The sequence below is a fragment of the Apostichopus japonicus genome, chromosome 16 (genome assembly GCF_037975245.1).
Source record: "Apostichopus japonicus isolate 1M-3 chromosome 16, ASM3797524v1, whole genome shotgun sequence".
Taxonomy (NCBI): domain Eukaryota; kingdom Metazoa; phylum Echinodermata; class Holothuroidea; order Aspidochirotida; family Stichopodidae; genus Apostichopus; species Apostichopus japonicus.
The window spans coordinates 2,127,029-2,146,128 of NC_092576.1; the positions used below are offsets into that span (position 1 = coordinate 2,127,029).

A 19,100-nucleotide genomic window follows, 5' to 3' on the forward strand; every position below is an offset into this window, starting at 1 on the left:
TGCTAACATTGAACAAAAAGTCTTGCAAAATGTCTTTGCAGTTATTTAATTGATCACAATGTAACTTCATTTATCCAGAAAAATATCAAGCACTATAGGAATTTTGAAATTATTAACTTGCTTGACCTTGCAAAAAAAAATCCTAAAGGAAAACGCTTTTACGTACTGTAAGTATAGTAGACGCTGATTAGAAAAGATTTTAATTGCGCTGAAATCTCGATATTTTCATTACATTACTGCATTTTTTAACGTCGTTATTGAAACGCTATAAAGAGAAGCACACCATTCTTAGCTATATTTTATTTATTATATAATAACTTCCAATTAAAACGAATAATATTTAGTGCACTGGAATATTTATCTTATCAATACTGATTGTTCCAAAAGTAGATGTAACCTCCCTAAGACGTTTCAAATTACTTCAAAAGTAAAAGCGAGTGCTAAGTTAAATCATAACATTATATATACAAATATCGGCATTATTCTAATTAATACTGGGATTAATACCATTCGTAGCGATACTTTTTTATTTAATTTTTGTTTTGTTTTTGCAGCGCATGGTTTACTGCTTTCATTGAAAATGTAAACAGTAGTACAATTTCGTTCGTTTCTTGAATTAATTATATTATATTTACATTAAAACGAATGATAGAAAGTGCAAAGACTAAAATATCTAAAGGTTTCAAAGCACCCCACCCTTCCATCTAGCATTCTAAATATTCCAAAGTATTGAGATGCGCCAACGTAGACAAGGAAAATGTTTAAAAAACAAAGATATTAACAGCAGCATGATTACTTAAGCCATTGTTGTTAATAATAAAATGCGTGTTTGTAAATATGATAGACGTTCATTAAAAAGAATATTTATTGCCCTGAAAATTCGATATATTCATAAACTTACAGTAATACACCTTTTGTAATATCATTACTGTTTCCGGGGATGTATTTTATTGAATAGCTATAAAGTGAAGCACAACATTGTTAGCTTTATGTTATTAATTAGAAGAAATTGCCATTAACACGAATAATATACAGTAACACTGTTATTTTCATCTTTTTAATCCTTTGACACATTTTCTATTTGGTTTAACAGACGAAAACTATATTGATTGTTCAAAAAGTAGATGTAACCTCGCTACGACGTTCCAAATTTCTCCAAAGTATTGACGAGTGCTAAGTCAAGTCATAACGTAATATATACACAAGTAGGCCTTACTTTGATTAATGCTGGAATAATACCAATTCCATTTTTTTTTCTTTTGCAGAGATGGTATACTGCTTTCATTGAAAACTGTATAAACAAGCACAATTTTTTTTGATTATGTAATTATAACATATTTAAATTAAAACGAATGAGAGAAAGTGCAATTGTTACAAGCTAAAATGACAAAGCTTTCAAAAGCAGCCCTACCTTCCATATAGCATTCTAAATATTCCAAAAAATTGATAAGTTAGACAAGAAAATGTTGAAAAACAAAGCTATATACACCAGCATGATATATTAAGTCATTGATACTAATAATAAAATGCGTGCTTTTAAAAATAACGTCAGCACTGATATTTCCAAATATATTTTTGAATGGTCATCAAAACTGACATGGAAATACAACATGTTCATATTACTAAACGTTTCGCCTCTGACTTTCGAAATGATTCTCAAATATTACGTAAGCTATAGATTACACAATAAAATTGCCAAATAGAAGGCTATGTACAAAATAGCGTTTCTTTAGATATTGTAATAATGTATATTATACTGTTGTTAATATTATCAAGTCTTCTGAAAGTTTTAAGCTGATTAATTTTCTTCAAAATTATAAGTTACTAAAGGTTCCATGAGTTAGCGTAAAGTCTTTTCACATCTTCCTCCATCTGTAAGTTTCGAAACTCTTCTAAACAAGTAGATTGATTTATGAAAAGGTACCATAAAAAAGTACCATAATCCGCCAGGCATTAATTTTGTAAGCAAGATCACAACCTGCTATTCTGCAAATGCGTATGCCCATTTTATCATGCATTTTACAATCATTGCTTGCATTTAGGGGGGGGGGGGTGGGGGTACAGATGGTAACACTATACTATTAAACTAATAACAAATCATCTTTTTAGTCGAACGAAATGCAGTAACTTTTTAGTTTCTCTGCAGATCGGAGCTTATTTATACTGTTACCGTTCCATTCACTATATATAACAAACATTGAAAACATTAGCTATTTCTTACTGTAATACGACATTCTTTATTTTCGAGTCAACTTGGCCCTTGGCATTCATTTATTATATCCTACTGATTCATTTAGGTAGATAACAACTCCTATAAACCGAAATAAAAGAAATTGTGGAGAAATTGTTAACCAAGATGATTTCAAAGCACATATTTTACTCACCACACAAACAATAGTAGTCATATTCAATAGTTATTAATTATCTTTAATTTAATTTTATATTATATATTAATATATCTACAGGTAACATAATGCTTTAATTTTTAATTAACTTACTATGGATTCGAGTGTTCAAATGAAATTGCAATATTTGTAATTTTGACGTCTTTCATTATGTGACTGTAACTCAAATTGATCTACAGAATATAACTATATGCATGTTCACGGGAAAATAGTTCTTATTATTTTCAGCTACCGTGAGACTTATTGAACTTATCATTACGAGGATCCAAATTACAACCTTGCTAAGACTCCATCCTCTATAGTTTGATTCTCAGGAAACGACAAGAGAATCATTAGGTTGCTCAGAATGGCCAGACTCGAAGGAAAGATAACCCTCAGTGAGATTCATGTTGTCCTGGAGAAATTTCCTGTTATTTAAGTCGGCAATCAAGAACGACCTAAACTACGCTGGTCAGAGACACTGTCAGCTACATCGGCTTATGTCCTTAGGAGGCATGATATTTCAGTCGCCAGGCGTAGTTGCTGTTAAGACAATAAACGGAAAGACAAATGTGTCAAAAGATTAAATCTTTTTTAAAAGCTGTTCTAAGTGATTAATGTTGCTTATTACGACTATTCAAGCTAGGCTGGTACGGTTTCTAGTAACTCATATGTTAGAACATGAATATGAAATGAAATCAACATACATAAATTTTATATCGATCTATATATATCCATTAAAACAACACTATTCTTGTTCTCACCTGTTGTATTTAAGGTTAACAATCTATCTTTCGATATTTTTTATGAACAGGGCGGGTGTCACGATCATTGATCAATGTACTTTGTATGTTATTTCTGACAGCAATGATTCTCATGAACTCGGAATTTTGATATCCCAATGAATTTCATGGTGATTTTTACTAGTAAATATTTTGAATTATTTCAACAACATAAAAAAGCAATGATTTAAAGCATTATGAATGATTGGTGGAATGCCAAACAAAGATTCTCTAAAATGTACTTTTACACATGAATTATATCAAACTTTAGTTGTTTACAATGTGAATGGTTTGCATCATTATATCTAATATGATACAAAGAATGAATGGTTATGAGTGCAATAGTGCAAATATTTCATGAGTTGAATGGAATAAATTACATCTTTCAACGAATGAAATATTTGCACTATTGCACGAATGGAAACCACTCATTATTTGTTTTATACAACATATTATATATATTAAGATGGGTAAAATGCACTCATGAACAGACAGGTTTCTCTGCTCTCTTAACATTGAAAAAAAAGGGCTACCAAAAAAGTGTAACCCACGGTTCTATTTCATAGAGTGGAATAGAGCGGATTTTGCATGCAATCAACGAGCAATTGACCAATCGAATGACCAGAATACAACTAGGTGTTGTATAATATTAAATATTGAACTTCTCGAATTCATTATATGACATAATAGTCTAATAGCAGAACATGCAATGAATCGATTCATTTAGAGTCTGAAACTTTCGTAAGCTTAAACCCCTTAAAAGTATGGACCGTAGTTTTTGATGAAAATTGCAGCAGTAGATTTTATTTCAAGATAACGTTAATAATATTGCGTCGGCACGTAATACATCACTTCATTTAGGTTTTGTTTCGTCTAGTTTATGGGCAAAAATAGTGAGTGTTGATATACCTGTAGTGATTCCGGAAGGCTTCGACCTATAAGTGAAACAGTAAAAAGGATATATTTGGAAATACCGATTGTGGTATTATTATTCGTTAAAATGTGAGCTATACTATGCAGCACAAACTGGCTATGCTGTATATAATATGATATAAGGAGATATTATTATTAACTGATGCATTTACGGAGCAAATAGTACATGGCATAGCCGCACTTTTAAATTTTCTTTAGATGAAAAAGGATAAATTATCAGAGTTGCACTGAATTTCTTTAAAAACATGTAGTCGTTCTATTAATGAACGCCAGAATATTCAAATAAATATGTATAAATAGAATGTTTAGTTGTTTAGTGACAGTGATGCAGAAATAATGCCGTTTATATGCCTATTCATTTTATTACACTCAATCTGTATGAATAAAACCTGCATACATCGAAACGACAATGGTGCAGGTAAATATTTCTAAACCAAACCCAATCATCTCAATAATTATCGATTACCGGTGAGAACTTGCAAGCCTTCTTCATCTCTAAACCCACTCCCACACGCACACCCCCACATACACACAGACATTTCCAAATATAACAAATATTCCATGCTTTACCTCATTTGCATAATCAGCATCCGTTATTTCATCATTAACTTCCAACATCTGTAATTAAAGCATATGAAAATAGACAATGAATATTATGTTCACTAAGGCAATGTGTACCTTTAAAATTCGGATGGTCCAAATGTGGACCATTTTTTTAGAGTTAAAGCATAAAACGTGGGGCGGGGGGGGGGGGGGGTGGTGACATGTTTTGCCGCCTAACAAAGAAAATATCGACAAGTGTTGATAAACGAAGCCAGAGTCCAGCGGAGGGGGGGCAAGTGTCCGCTGAAACTAGGTCCCATAGTTGAGGTCCAGGCCCACAGAAAATGCTGAGGTTTACGTTACCTTTGTGCTAAAATGGGACCTTTAACCTGCACTATTTCATATAATGAAGTATAGAGTTGTTTACAATCTCCTATCCTACCTACACTACCCCCCTTCCTTGCGTCTTTCTCTCCTATCCCTCCCTCTTCAGTTGAATACTTAGAATAGTTCACACCCGTACATATTTCTCATCATTCGTACTTTTTTACCTCGTCATTGTCGATAGCCTACCGGTATTTATTACTCATGCAATATCACTTTTTATATGTGTTTCATCGTTATGCGTTTCAATTACATGTCTGTTTTAGAGCTCTTGTGTTTGAACAATTTCCATTGTATTTTTATGCATGTGGCTGAATAAATAAATCATAATCTATCTACCCGGGGATGATCCCCAGTCAATAATTATTTATTAATATTTTGTTTTTATTTATTATATTTCGGGGCCTGGGTGACATGGCAACCCCTGGCTGGTACCCTGGGCGAACCACCCGCTTGGCAAACTGCTGCCCCTTATTTCTCTCGATATTCTCCCTTATTTCCTTTTCTTCTTTTCTCTCTCCTTTTATTCTTTCTTATCTTTCCTTCATTTTGCCAACTGGTGCATAGTTTTGCCGAATGCATCGATGGATGGGGTGGTGGGGGAGGGGGGGGGGGTTGTCACAACCCCAAACCCCTTCTAGTAACGGCCTTTTGTTCAATGGTTATTTCTTTTCTTGCGTTATTTACTGCAGCCTTGCCTATACCTCATTATACACATTTATTTATCAAAGTGTTTATATGTAACATTTTAATCTAGGGAGTTTTAATATCAAGGAACACATTATAATTTAGTCGTCACTTTAGTTGTTTTCTTCGGTCATCCGTCCTATACTTTTCTTGCTATCAAAGTGTTTGAGTGATTCTTTTTATCTTCAAATGGGATTGAGAAGCTTTTATGTGAAGAAAAGAGTGAAAATTGTATCTATAATAGGCTTTATGGAACATTTCTGTTCAACAGCTTTAATGAAGACATGTAAATAGCTAGCTCTTCTTTACTTCAATTCACTTGACGCTGGCAGCGCTTGTAACCATTTACTATTTTATTATCATTTATAGGTAATTTGGTTTTGATTTTCAAAGTAGAAGACGGGTAGGAATAAGTCGTGACAAATAGGAATTTTCCATGGTTAACCATAATATGTTACACTCTCTTGATTTGATCTTACTCAACGATTTATTGCAGCAAATGCCTAGATATATTATCAACCTCTGGTAATTGCATAGATTCAAATGAAAAACTAGAACATACAGTACTTAAACATTTAAACCTGTATCCACTGTCCACATCCATTCCCAATGACAGGAACAGGGAATTTCAGTAATTCAAAGCGAAAGATGAGCTCGGAATATTACATTATGATTCAGTCTGATGTGTGAGCAAAAGGGGGTGGGAAAAGGGGCAATAGGAATGTGAAGGAAATCTCTACTAGTTGGAGCAGCAAATGTATGATTCCGGAAATTATCGTTGGGAATTTAACCAATAACATCATACTCAAAAAGAGCAACAGGAATGTCTATCTGCATTATGCACACCGTCTGGATATTTGTAACGCTTTAGTGTTAAATACAAACTGTTGGCAACAATTATAATGCATACTAAATGGTGGATTTAGGCAGAATTTCAGTTCTTTTAAATTGTCTACAAAATAGCCTATATCAAAGTTTTGCTTGTAACTGAAGTAAATATTTAAGCGTGATGAAAACTCACACGCACTACTTACAGGAAACATTTTAGCGTGATGAAAACTCACACGCACTACTTACAGGAAAGAATGAATCAGGATCTTTGTTCAGAAGCCAACGACCAGACTGAAGATCCAGAAGATACTTGCGTTCATCATAGCCGTAAGGATCCCAGAAAACTAAAATGAATAAAACAGAAGACTATATAGTGAATATTGTAACTTGACCATGGATTATTGAGAAACTGGACATTTGCAGTTACCTTTGGGACCCTGAGCTCCCCCCCCACCCATACCCCACCGTCTCATGTACATATAAAAAGAGAATAGCTGATATTTACAATTACCCTCATATAATGCCATCACACACAAAAGATGGAAAGTATACTACCTTCTCGTGCTTCCGAACTTGATATATTACCTAATATATTCATTAATAGAAACCGTTATCAATGATAGGTAAATAATCAACAGCTATATAATCAAATACTTTGTCGATCAGAGACACATAGCACATACAGTTTAAAGTATTTTGGTGTTTTGAAATTGAAGGTAAAATGGCAAAATGTGGTGGTCATTATAACCCTTACGTTCTGTTATTTGTAAATTTCAGTTACTATGGAATTATGTGGACATAAAACCAGTGCAAACTAGAAATAAAAATATGATCAAAACAACTTCAACAAAATTGTGGTACAAAGGAAGATTTAAAGTGTAATTCGGTATCCTAGCAACCAACTGGCTGCTTTACATTATTAGTAAATAGATTACCCCTTTTGACCTTTTGTCATATCGAAAAAGAGACCATCTCACACATTTTCTGGAACTGCTTTGTTAACTAAATTTTTCTTCTTGACTCTGAGTTGCAAATTTTGGAAGATAATTCCTTTTTTATCCATGGACAACTGAATTTTTGATAACCTACCTTTTTTTTCTTATAACTTCGTTGAAATGTTCATGATGCACTGTAAATATTATATTTTCTTTTGTAAAACAAGCAACATAAAAGTCTATAAATATTTTTGAACCTGTCGATCCTTCTTTCTGTTATTTAAAGTATTGAACAATATTGTTAGGTGTTTGTGATCGAGACAGATACGAAAAAAAAGAAAAAAAGATGGTTTACTAAATCTTAATAGAACAAAACCTACATTGTATTCAACACAATTTTGATTTTAAGAATAATAAGGCACATCCAACGTTATTGATCTTGGTATTTTAAGGGTAATCTACTGTAAATTTGCTTTATTTTGATGAGGCAAAAACTAGTTATGTGAATTTTTCACCATGTCCCCGAATGTGACACAACGGCTGCGAATATATTTTATAACAAACGGACATGTTTTTCATTTTTTAAATTTGGGGTCCAAATTGATTTGGGGGGGGGGGGTGGGGGCTGTAACGACTTGCCCGAAAAATATAACCAACATTTTCGCGCGCTCCGCGCCCGTTCAACATGTTAATGTGCATATCATATGAGCCTGCATCGGTTATTACATCACATGCCAATTACATAAAATCATTTGCCATGTTATTACCTTTCCATATTGGTTATAATTTTTGGGAGGTCGTTACAATAATCATGATAATATTAGTAGAAGTGTAACCATTGAAAAACACATTGCAATTTATTTTTCTTTTAGTAGGTGCTCAAAAAATTTTCAGCATATTGCCCCAATTTTCACAAAAATATTTGGTTGAGGGCTGCAGCTCTCCGCCTCCTACGCCTATGGTCCTACTCTCCCCACCCCTATTTATAACGAAGAAAGATTCAGCATCTCGAATTTAGTATATCCATATTGTTCCAGATTACCAAAGACAGATGTGTTCCTCCATCAGAGTTCTATGCCGTGCCAGATTACACGGGAAATTGTGTCATCGTGTGGCGATTTGAAACTTCAATTTCCGTAAATGGGACCTTAAATTTGGCTCATGTGTGTCTTTGTACCTTTCAGCTAGTTCTTTTTCACCGATAATGAATTTTTCGCATCCCTTTAAAATGTTACCTCAGGTCCGCCTCTGGAGATCATTTGGCCGTGTGTACCAGAAAGCAATACGCACTAACATTGCGACATTCATAGTCATATGCTAAACATTTTTATATCTTTATTCTCCATGGCTTATGTTGTAGGGTATATAGATATATGTGCATAGAAGAAAGTGTCCCAAAATTTAGTCTGATTATTAGCGAATACTAAGCGAACACTAACAATTTCACTAAAGGAAAGCAAGATTGAAGACTTATTTCTCAGAAATACATAACAGCACTTAAAATATGCTTTGCTCTGCTGATTGTGTTAATTTAACATAACAATTTCGCATTAGTTGCCAGAGAGAGTTTGCCGCTTAATTTACAAGCAAACGAAGAAACAAAGGTTTTGTTTCACTTAAAGATGTAGATATTAGTTTTACTTCAACTGTGTGCCTGCCGTACAATTTAATCGATTACATATAGCTGGTTAAAATTATTGGTTGCTTTTTCCTTTTGGTAGAAGTGAAGATGAAATTTGTAACTGCTGTCATAATGTTGTAAGTACTGCTTTGTATTATATATTAGGTGGTAAAGCGCCCAGTGTTTTAATTGATGATTAAAACGGCCATGACTAATGACCACTCACTCATTACATGTGTACAGTAAACTCCTATGATGTTGCACATAAGCTTTTGGTATTTTGGAACTTCATCCAAATTAATTTATAGCAGACAAGAACTCATCAAAACAGCACCGAATTTAGTGAACAAACTTCAATTGACATAGTTCATAAAAAAGAACCTTCAGTGACATGAAAGTTGGTTCAAAGGAAACGGAAGTTTAAACAACCTTCCTGACACAATCTCACTTGCAAGTAGACTGATAATTTATCAACAATCATGAACCTTAATTATAGGCCAGTTTATCATTACTAAAGAAACCTACTTTACAACGTATTCCTTTATTTACAACACTTAAAGTATTCAGCAATCAATCTCTTTCTCTCCTTGTAGTTCATTGATATTGAAGTAATGATGAAAATTCAGGCTGGACTACATAAATTAAGTGTCACAACTGACACAGTGTGGACTCTTCAGCCTTAAAATGTCGCCAAAGCCTCCCTTGCTCCGTGCCAACACCCCCTGATAAAGATCACTATACAACATCAAAGAGAGCGTTATACTGTACCTGTGACTTTCCTTGCTCTCAGATTTGCCAGAGAGGAAGATGTAATAGTAGGTGGCAGCAGACAGTAATAAAATCTGCAGAAGAAAGATATTCATTGTAATTATAATTGTGACGTCATGTAAACTTCAAGCAATGTCAGTCCAGTGTAGGTACTTATGTCATTAACTATCGACTACTAGGTGCCGCTTATACAAGATACGTTATATCGGTGGAAGGATAAAGGTTGACAATATTACAATCTAAAACAAAAGCTGAACGTATTATATCGTTATTTAAAATGCGATAATTTACCTTTGACATTATATTTCGTCTGACCATAATGGCGGTGACTTGTCTGCTGGTACGGACAAGATCACCAAAGTTATGCAATTAGTTATAGACTAATTGTTAACATTTAACGAGTGGAATGATGCGTATGTAATCTACATTCAACATAACTTCACTACACTACAATACCCATATCCACGGATGCAACACCCGTTGTATGCACTGCAACACGGGGGGGGGGGGAGGAGGCGAAAACCTTATGCCGTCCATCCAGGAGAATGTTCTTAGGAGGGGGGCGGGAATGTGGCCCACTTCCTTTGAGAAATTTTGGTAAAATGGATCGTGTTTGCAAAAAGGTTTTACTGTTTGAATTTATTTTTATTTTTATATTGTTTAGACTGAACTGCACACACATGTTAAATAATGTACACTAGGGTGCTTTGGAATATTCCATCTGCCATTATTTTATTCTGGGGACTGTTTGTGCATCTAATAATATCATTAAGAGTAAAGTGTGTTCAATGTTAATCAAGTTGCATTAATTAAAAATAATATCATCGCATCTTTTGTAAATTTCAAAACATAAATTGCACTATAGTGCCTGATTTCTCTCTAGAAATAAATCAACTCGGATATTGCCTTTATCGGGATCAATGTAGAATTTTTCTTCTTTTTTATATAAATTTTATTTTGCTGTACACAATTTTCCCCGTTATATATGCCAATTCCCACTAACATCAACTTTCAATACTTTTTGGTTATTCAAAGGTTGATGTAAACACCCCTAACCCAACATAATAATAATTTTGTTTTATCCTCAAGTATATGAAGTTTCAATCGCCTCACCACTATCTACAAAAATTCTTTATCTATCTCTCGTATCATCAACCTCACCCGTTACTGTGAACAATCCTCTTTAAGAGCATACAACACAATATAACATGTACATTGATATGTCTTACTGCTATAAGGAAACGTCTTTTGAATTTGCCTTGTAACGACCACGAATATGAAAACGTTATAACAGGATCTGAGTCTGTAACAACTTGTTCTGCGGGCATATACACAATATGCTGCATTAACCTGCCTTGAAAATGAGTTACCGGAAGAGTCATAAATCCTTAACGTTATTTGAAACTATTACTTGTATATAGTAATAGCCCTACCCCCCCCCCCAAAAAAAAAAACCCACCCTCCCGGGTTATTTCACAAAATAATTAGCCCAAATCTCCTTGCCAAATTGTTCTCTGAATTCTTTATAATGTTTGGGGTTTTATATTGTCTACTTTCTTAAAGTAAACTTACTTAACACCATGAAGTAAAAATCATTAAAAAAAATCTACCTGCAAGGTCAACCAACAATTCAAAACCAGACAGTGTCTAGACATATCCAGGTACTTGTTTGTTTCAAGATTCCAGGTGTTATATAAAGGTCACGCGCGCGCGTCTCTTTTATTGAATACAACTTCTTTTCATTGGGACGCGCGCGCCGCTTTATTGAACACAACTTCTTTCAATTCTATTGTTCAAATATTTGATTGACAGGTGGTGAACAAAAGAAAATGTTAAACTATTGAAAGTGTCAGTAATAGGAAAGATTACTGTTCATCTTGAGGAAGAAAATGGCGCAATAATTCCAATAGACTTTTAGCATTGAAAAAAATGTGTTCTGTCTGAGTAGAAAGAGTAGAAATAGTTAACTGTACAGATATATATATATGACGAATGCACAGTGTTGGGTGGATACGATCTACGTTACTTTTCGTAAATTGCCCGTATGATGAAAACATGGATCAAAACAAATTTAGGAAAAATGGAATGATGTGCGTATGTACGTGCCTGTGTGTGTGTCGGGGGGGGGGGGGTACCGGGGGAGTTAAAATGGTGGGTTTATAGCAAAGGATTGGACTGGTGATTTAATTTTCATGGAAGAGGGGGAAATGGTGTTATCTAGAAACGCAACTGCAGGGTCATTAGCAATCGCGGAAGGTAGCGTGGCTGCAATGTTCAGGTGTTTGAGGCGTTGAGCGTGGATATGTAATACCGTATGGGACATATTAAACAATTTATGGGAAGTGACATTTGAGGGGTGCGGGAGAGGGTGTGAGAGAGGGTATATATATATATATATATATATATATATATATATATATATATATATATATATATATATATATATATATATATATATATATATATATATATATATATATATATATATATATATATAGTTGCGTTGTTTATGCATTGGTTCAGGGCGTGATTTCGGGTAGGCACAGCAGAAGGGTCTGCTAGCAGTCTAAGCAGTGCGGAGGTGGACTTGGCGATTGAGGCCGATATATAGTTGTTGCGGCATTGTAATGGAAATTCACATGGGAACATTTTAATGATTAAAGGCAAAGTATTTAAAAGGCCAGTGGGTGAGGGAGGGGAACCTGGTGAAGGACATTTTGTATTAGATACATTGTTCAAGGCATACACATTTTAGGCAGATCTCAATTCTCTAATTAAAAAAATATATATATTTATTTATTCAGCTAATTAACTAATTGCGGTATATAATTCATTTCACTGTTGATGTTGAAGTTTTTAAACTAAACATTTAGCTACATAAAACCCCTAATAACAAACAAGTTTCTAACATTTCTATGGAAATGCTTATTTTTTGTGTGTTTATTTTTTATTTTTGGTGTTTTCTAAATTTGTTTTACCTACTGTTTTATTTCAATTAGTTAGTAACGTTTTATTTATTTATTTTCGTTTGATCAATTTATTCATTACATTTTCTATAAAAGAATTTTACATTTCTTAATGAACATTTTTTCCTTGAATGTTTTATTCTTGCACATTTGAGATTAATGTTTATTCTTTCTGTGTATATTTCTTTTTTCTAGTGTTTATTAATTTTATTTTACCTACTGTTTTATTTAAGTTAGTTGGTAAACAATTTATTTTTTTAGTATCGCTTTATTTATTTATTTACTAAACTTTCTATACAAGGATTTTGACCATTTCATAGTTATCAATTAGGTTTTTTCTTTAATTTGTTATTTTTTTATCATAATACTTTACTTTGCATACAGAAAATGTGTAAACACAAGAGTATTATTTTCTTTTGTCAATTCTCTCTTTGCTTCCTTATTCAATTTTATTTATAATTATTATAAACCAGGTAAATAAATATATTCTTCTCTCACGCTACAAATACTTTTATCATTCTTACTGCAATACAAGTTTATCTTTAAATTTTATTTTGTAAATATGTTTTTCTGTATATTTTGTCTTTATTTTACTCTCCTATTAATCATATTCCTTACCTGATGACTGTTGTTTCATTGTTAGTTGATTTCTTAATCCAATTTCTTCTTCATTTATTTGTTTTACTCCTACAATTATCTAAACCTATCAATAAATCTTCAGTAATTAATAAATAGTACCTATATTAATCATTCCTATCTTGTTTACATCATTAATATTAATTAGTTATTTTATTAATTACTAATATTATTGACATATTTATTAATTATACTTACTCCAGTTGCTTGAATCTTTGAGAGTGTTGTAGATAGTTTAATATTCCATTAACTTCATGTTTATTCATTTCTCTCCCTTCCTCTGTTACTATGCTCATCCTCTCTATTGATGCTATGATTGGTAGAGAGAGACCAGAGTAGAGAGTAATATCATCTTCATCAACCTTGTTAAAGGACTCGTCTAGATACACACAGTATATAGGAATCTGAAGGAAAGTAAATAATAAATATAATATTAATAATTATATCATAATATAATAAATATCTTTTATTATTTTACAATAATGTTTATGAGTTGACTATTTTTATTATAACTAATGAAGTACTAATGGTCCTGGGGTTTGAGGGGGTTATAGTGGGGTCAGTTTAATATTCAAATTGGTGTAATGGGGTAAGTGTAAGTGTAAGTGCTTGAATCTTTGATGTAAGTGCACAGTTACGCTAATATGTTACTTTACTGTAAATAGACACAGTGTTGTAAGATTATTGAACGAAAGGGGAACAGGAGGGTGTGCAGTGGTTCAGGGAAAGGGTGAAGGTGGGGTGGGGGGGGGTCATTGCATATTATGTTAGTGGTATGGGTAGTTTTACGGTTCAGTCGTAAGTAATTCTAGTATAGGGTAAAAACAAACTTGAAATAAAATGATAAATACAGTATTAACACTGACTAGAAGGAAAATAAATAATAAAGAGAATTAATAGACTACTAAACCATACATAAAGACACGTTTTGTTTTAGTGAGGGTAAGGTGGGGTCCTTTTTTACAAGATTAGTGGATGGAGGGAAAGTGAAGGGTGTTACAGGTGTTCATTGTTGTACATTAGCCAATCTCATTGTTGGGTGAAACAGGAGCGTTGACTTTTTTATTATAGGTTGCAATATTTGTTTCCGTTGATAGTTTTTTTTCCCCGTTATAATGGGTCAGTTTTGGAGCTAATCTACGGGACCTTTAAAGTGATAGATACATTAAGGGAGGTGGTGGGGGAGGGGTGTATAAGTTGAGTGTCTGAGAGGGTTAGTGGGAACCAGGCAAAATGTTGTCGTATTTTATAAATTCATGGTTGATTATTATTTATTTCGTGTTGATTCTTATTTTTTCGTTTTGTATCAGGTTGTTTAGTTATTAAAACATGATATGTTAATGTTGTTTAGAACAGAAATCTCTGTAGTTTCTCTGTTGTGTGGGCTATGTGATATAACATGTTGTATTGAAGCCTTGGGGAGTAATGGTGGTTCAGGTGAGGGCCTAGTAAATATTCAATTAGGTAATTAACAGTTTTGGACCTCTTTGTTTTTAAGGTTATTAAGTAGTTCAGTAGCTACGAGGATAAGTTCCACTTTTTCTAGCATACAATAATCCACTAGTTCTTTTTGTAACTTTTAAGTATGTTTTACTTATTTTTTTGTATTAAAATCTCTTATTTTATTTATCAGATAACTGTTTGTTCAGATTTGTCCTAAATTATCTATTTCTGATGCCAACAAAATAATCAACCAACAAAAAAACAACAACCTAGAACAGGTTATTGATTAGTCACATCAACCCCCCCCCCACCCCTCCCCGATTCAAATCACCGATAGTTGGGGAGTAGAATAAATAAAATAACTAATTTTAATGTGATGTGTTCTAATTCACGGTATCCCTTCAATGTTATCCTTACGTCATGCCTGGATGCTTTCTTCAGGAGTTCTATGGCTGACTTCTGTGATTTCTGACTGCTGTTGTTATCGATGACGACATCATTTGAACACAGCTCTGTTATAGTCTGGATGTCATCGGCCTATGAAATAAAATGACCAAAATTACAACTATGTTTAACTTGTCTCTTCCTTCTCTAAATACTGACACATTCTGGTTAAAGTCCTATAAATTCTATTTATATTTCATTATCTTGGGTTTTACTTGTCTGTCTCCACTCTATCTCCTCATCTCGTACATAGCTTAGCCTTCTTTTCGCTCACCTCTTCTTTAATCTGTAATTCATAAAATGTATTATTTCATATTTATTCAACTGTTTCTACGTAATGCCATAATGTTGTGAAACTGTCAATTACTGTGAGGATATTCTAATTGGCATATACCATTCAAGAGGTACCAACTGGCTCCCCTCCTCCTCCCCACCATATCTCTCTATTCATATTCCTACCCGGCTATTACCCAGAGAGAACAATAGCTATTGTTTTCAATTAAGCGGCACACAGTGTCAGACTTGTATCAGTACCCGCTCCAATGGAATATTCTATTGTACACGGATAGTTACACTAGCAGTTAAATAGGCTATATTAATTACGTAACTGGTCCATGTTGATCCTTACATACGTTTACCATCTTATCACCAACCTGTTTCCATTTACCAGACTGTAGATTAAGTAGACAGGTCTCTTCCGGCCAAAGAACTTCAGAAAAAGAAAATAAAAAAACATTTATATATGACTTGTCGTGCTTACCTACAACAGCAAAATAAAACTAACTGGTTGAAATATTAAAAAAAAAATCGATTGTTCTTTCGTTTTGGACGAAGTGATTTCTCTCTCTATTCAGATCTCTTTCTGGTTTATTAAGTTTTCAAACATTTAAAAACAAGCAAAAATCAAATAAACCTATTGAAGGGAGAGGTTTATTAACTACTTCAATTTATTAGATAGTTTGCAATTTTGACAGAAAAGTGTTACGTCACTTTGTAGTTATTAGTCATTATATTGTGAATGATCTTTACTAAGAGTCTTTCCTTGAAGACAACCCTCTCGCACCCCCCCCCCCCCCCCAACACACACACTGTGCCTTATCCTCTTTGCTCGCATGTATAGTAGTAAAGAGTAAATCGAATTAAAAATAAAGAAAAACAGTAATTATTCTTTACACTTTTTTTAGTCAAATTTTGTAAACATGTTCTTGTTCATCGTTCCCTCATCATACTATTGCTTATGCTTCTACCTACATAAATAAGCAGATGAAAAATCAGTTTTCATTTAAAAAAATCATAACAGTTCATATAAGAAACGACAAAGGAATGGTACACTTTGAACCATCCCATGTAACCATACACAATGTAATAGAGTATGTACTATGGTCCTACACTTACACATGCTTATGTATGAATGTATGAATGAATGAATGTATGAATGAATGAATGAATGTATGAATGAATGAATGTATGAATGAAGGAATGTATGAATGAAGGAATGTATGAATGTATGAATGAAGGAATGTATGAATGTATGAATGAATGAATGTATGAATGAAGGAATGTATGAATGAATGAATGTATGAATGTATGAATGAATGAATGAATGTATGAATGAATGAAGGAATGTATGAATGTATGAATGAATGAATGTATGAAGGAACGAACGAAGGAACGAAGGAACGAACGAACGAACGAACGAACGAACGAACGAACGAAGGAAAGAACGAACGAACGAACGAACGAACGAAAGAACGAACGAACGAACGAACGAACGAACGAACGAACGAACGTATGAATGAATGAATGAATGAATGAATGAATGAAGGAATGTATGAAAGAAGGAATGTATGAATGAATGAATGAATGAACGAACGAATGTATGAATGTATGTATGAATGTATGTATGTATGTATGTATGTATGTATGTATGTATGTATGTGTGTGTGTATGTATGTATGTATGTATGTATGTATGTATGTATGTATGTATGTATGTATGTATGTATGTATGTATGTATGTATGTATGTATGTATGTATGTATGTATGTATGTATGTATGTATGTATGTATGTATGTATGTATGTATGTATGTATGTATGTATGTATGTATGTATGTATGTATGTATGTATGTATGTATGTATGTATGTATGTATGTATGTGTGTGTGTGTGTGTATGTATGTATGTATGTATGTATGTATGTATGTATGTATGTATGTATGTATGTATGTATGTATGTGTGTATGTATGCGTGTATGTGTGTGTGTGCGCGGACGCATGGACGCATGGACGCATGGACGCATGGACGCATGTACGCATGTACGCATGTACGCATGTAAGCATGTACGCACGGACGCATGGACGCATGGACGGATGGACGGATGGAGGGATGGAGGGATGGACGGATGGACGGATGGACGGATGGACGGATGGATGGATGGACGGATGGATGGATGACCAATATATAGCGGACAATGCAATAATAAATACCTTTAATATTCCTTGATTTTGCTGTTTCCGGTATCATCTTAGGACTGATGGATGCTGGCAGTTTACAATAATAAAACCTGTAAAACAAGAGAATAATTCAGTTAAATATGTGACTCCTCTCAAAGATCAAAAAAAAAAAAAAAAACGTTTTAAAACTTTTTAAAGATTGTTCCTCTCACGTTACTTAATATTTTCTGAATAATTTTGAACAACACGTATCCATCTTAGTGTTATCATAAATGATGTTTCTGTATCTAAATTATCTAATATACAGTTTACACGTTATATGCATAATGATATAACGACAAAACGCTACCATTACTTTAAAAAAAAAACTGTAGCCGGCATGTAACTGTGACGGTTGAGCATATTTCAAAACATTCCTGGGCCGATTTGTTCGTTCTTCTCTCTGTTTCCTATTTTAAATGTGATAAATTGAAGTGATCATCCCTGTTCCAATATATCCATGGTCATAATAATGTTATTCATATGATAATACATCCATTTACAATTTAAACTTAAATATATACGTGTGATATACCTGCCTCGTTACATGTACGAGGCTTGGTTAAAATACACTGACCCATATTGTATTGAAGTGCACTGTAAATCTAAGTTAGTCAAATTGACTAATTAAAATTAGTCCTGCACAGTGCTTCGTACGCCTAATTAAAATTAGTCAAATGACTAACCAGCAAAGATTAGTCATATGACTAATATGCCAAACTAGTCAAGTGACTAATATATCATAGTCATATGACCATTCAATTAGTCTGGTGACTTCCAAAATTAGTCCTGCACATCAATTGACCTGTTATTTATTAGTCATCAGACTAATGCGCCATTCATCACAATTTTGATTTCACTTTAGCGGATGTTTTGGGCCTCCAGTTTGTGTGGAGATCTTCCACTCATTCATAATGGACAAATAAATTTTAATAAGAACTGAAAAGTCAAAGTTCTATTAAAAACATGTCATGTCATGACTCAATTCCTTGCTTTAAAATGTACTGCTACACAACAAGTGTGAAGTTGACCAGAAAAATACTGGATGGTTTTCTTGATGAAGACCATGGTCTTCTTACAAACAGTGGGATAAGCCAAGTTGAAAACATAGTATGATATGTATGCTGACAGAGCTGAAATCAACCAACTGCTAGAGCCAACTTCTTCCCCATCAAATATTGTAAAGTGGGTTTATTCTGCACAAGTGGGACCATTTCCCTTGATGTAGAGGGCTAAATATTTAATTCTT

At 33.5% G+C, this 19,100-nt stretch overlaps 2 protein-coding genes across 14 annotated transcripts in view; one reads left to right on the forward strand and one right to left on the reverse strand.

Moving 5' to 3' along the window:
- LOC139983661 (very-long-chain 3-oxoacyl-CoA reductase-like) overlaps window positions 1–19,100 on the forward strand; it is a 262,428-nt gene that overhangs the window by 116,025 nt on the left and 127,303 nt on the right. The gene's annotated exons all lie outside the window — the stretch shown is intronic.
- The window catches only part of LOC139983648 (uncharacterized), a 180,711-nt gene that overhangs the window by 95,033 nt on the left and 66,578 nt on the right, over window positions 1–19,100 (reverse strand). For 2 of the 12 annotated variants that reach the window (XM_071997328.1, XM_071997327.1), the window contains 9 exons: window positions 17,846–17,922; window positions 16,011–16,066; window positions 15,331–15,450; window positions 13,669–13,874; window positions 9,869–9,942; window positions 6,791–6,888; window positions 4,670–4,717; window positions 4,076–4,101; window positions 2,446–2,927 (listed from right to left, as the gene is read on the reverse strand). The exons of 1 other annotated variant lie outside the window; for it this stretch is intronic. In XM_071997328.1, the coding sequence (XP_071853429.1) occupies window positions 2,891–2,927; window positions 4,076–4,101; window positions 4,670–4,717; window positions 6,791–6,888; window positions 9,869–9,942; window positions 13,669–13,874; window positions 15,331–15,450; window positions 16,011–16,066; window positions 17,846–17,922 (742 nt within the window). In that variant the 3' untranslated portion in view covers window positions 2,446–2,890. Of the gene's footprint in view, window positions 1–2,445; window positions 2,928–4,075; window positions 4,102–4,669; window positions 4,718–6,790; window positions 6,889–9,868; window positions 9,943–13,668; window positions 13,875–15,330; window positions 15,451–16,010; window positions 16,067–17,845; window positions 17,923–19,100 lie in introns of those variants that run through there. 9 more of the 12 variants (XM_071997329.1, XM_071997330.1, XM_071997332.1 and 6 more) reach the window with 6 other exon arrangements.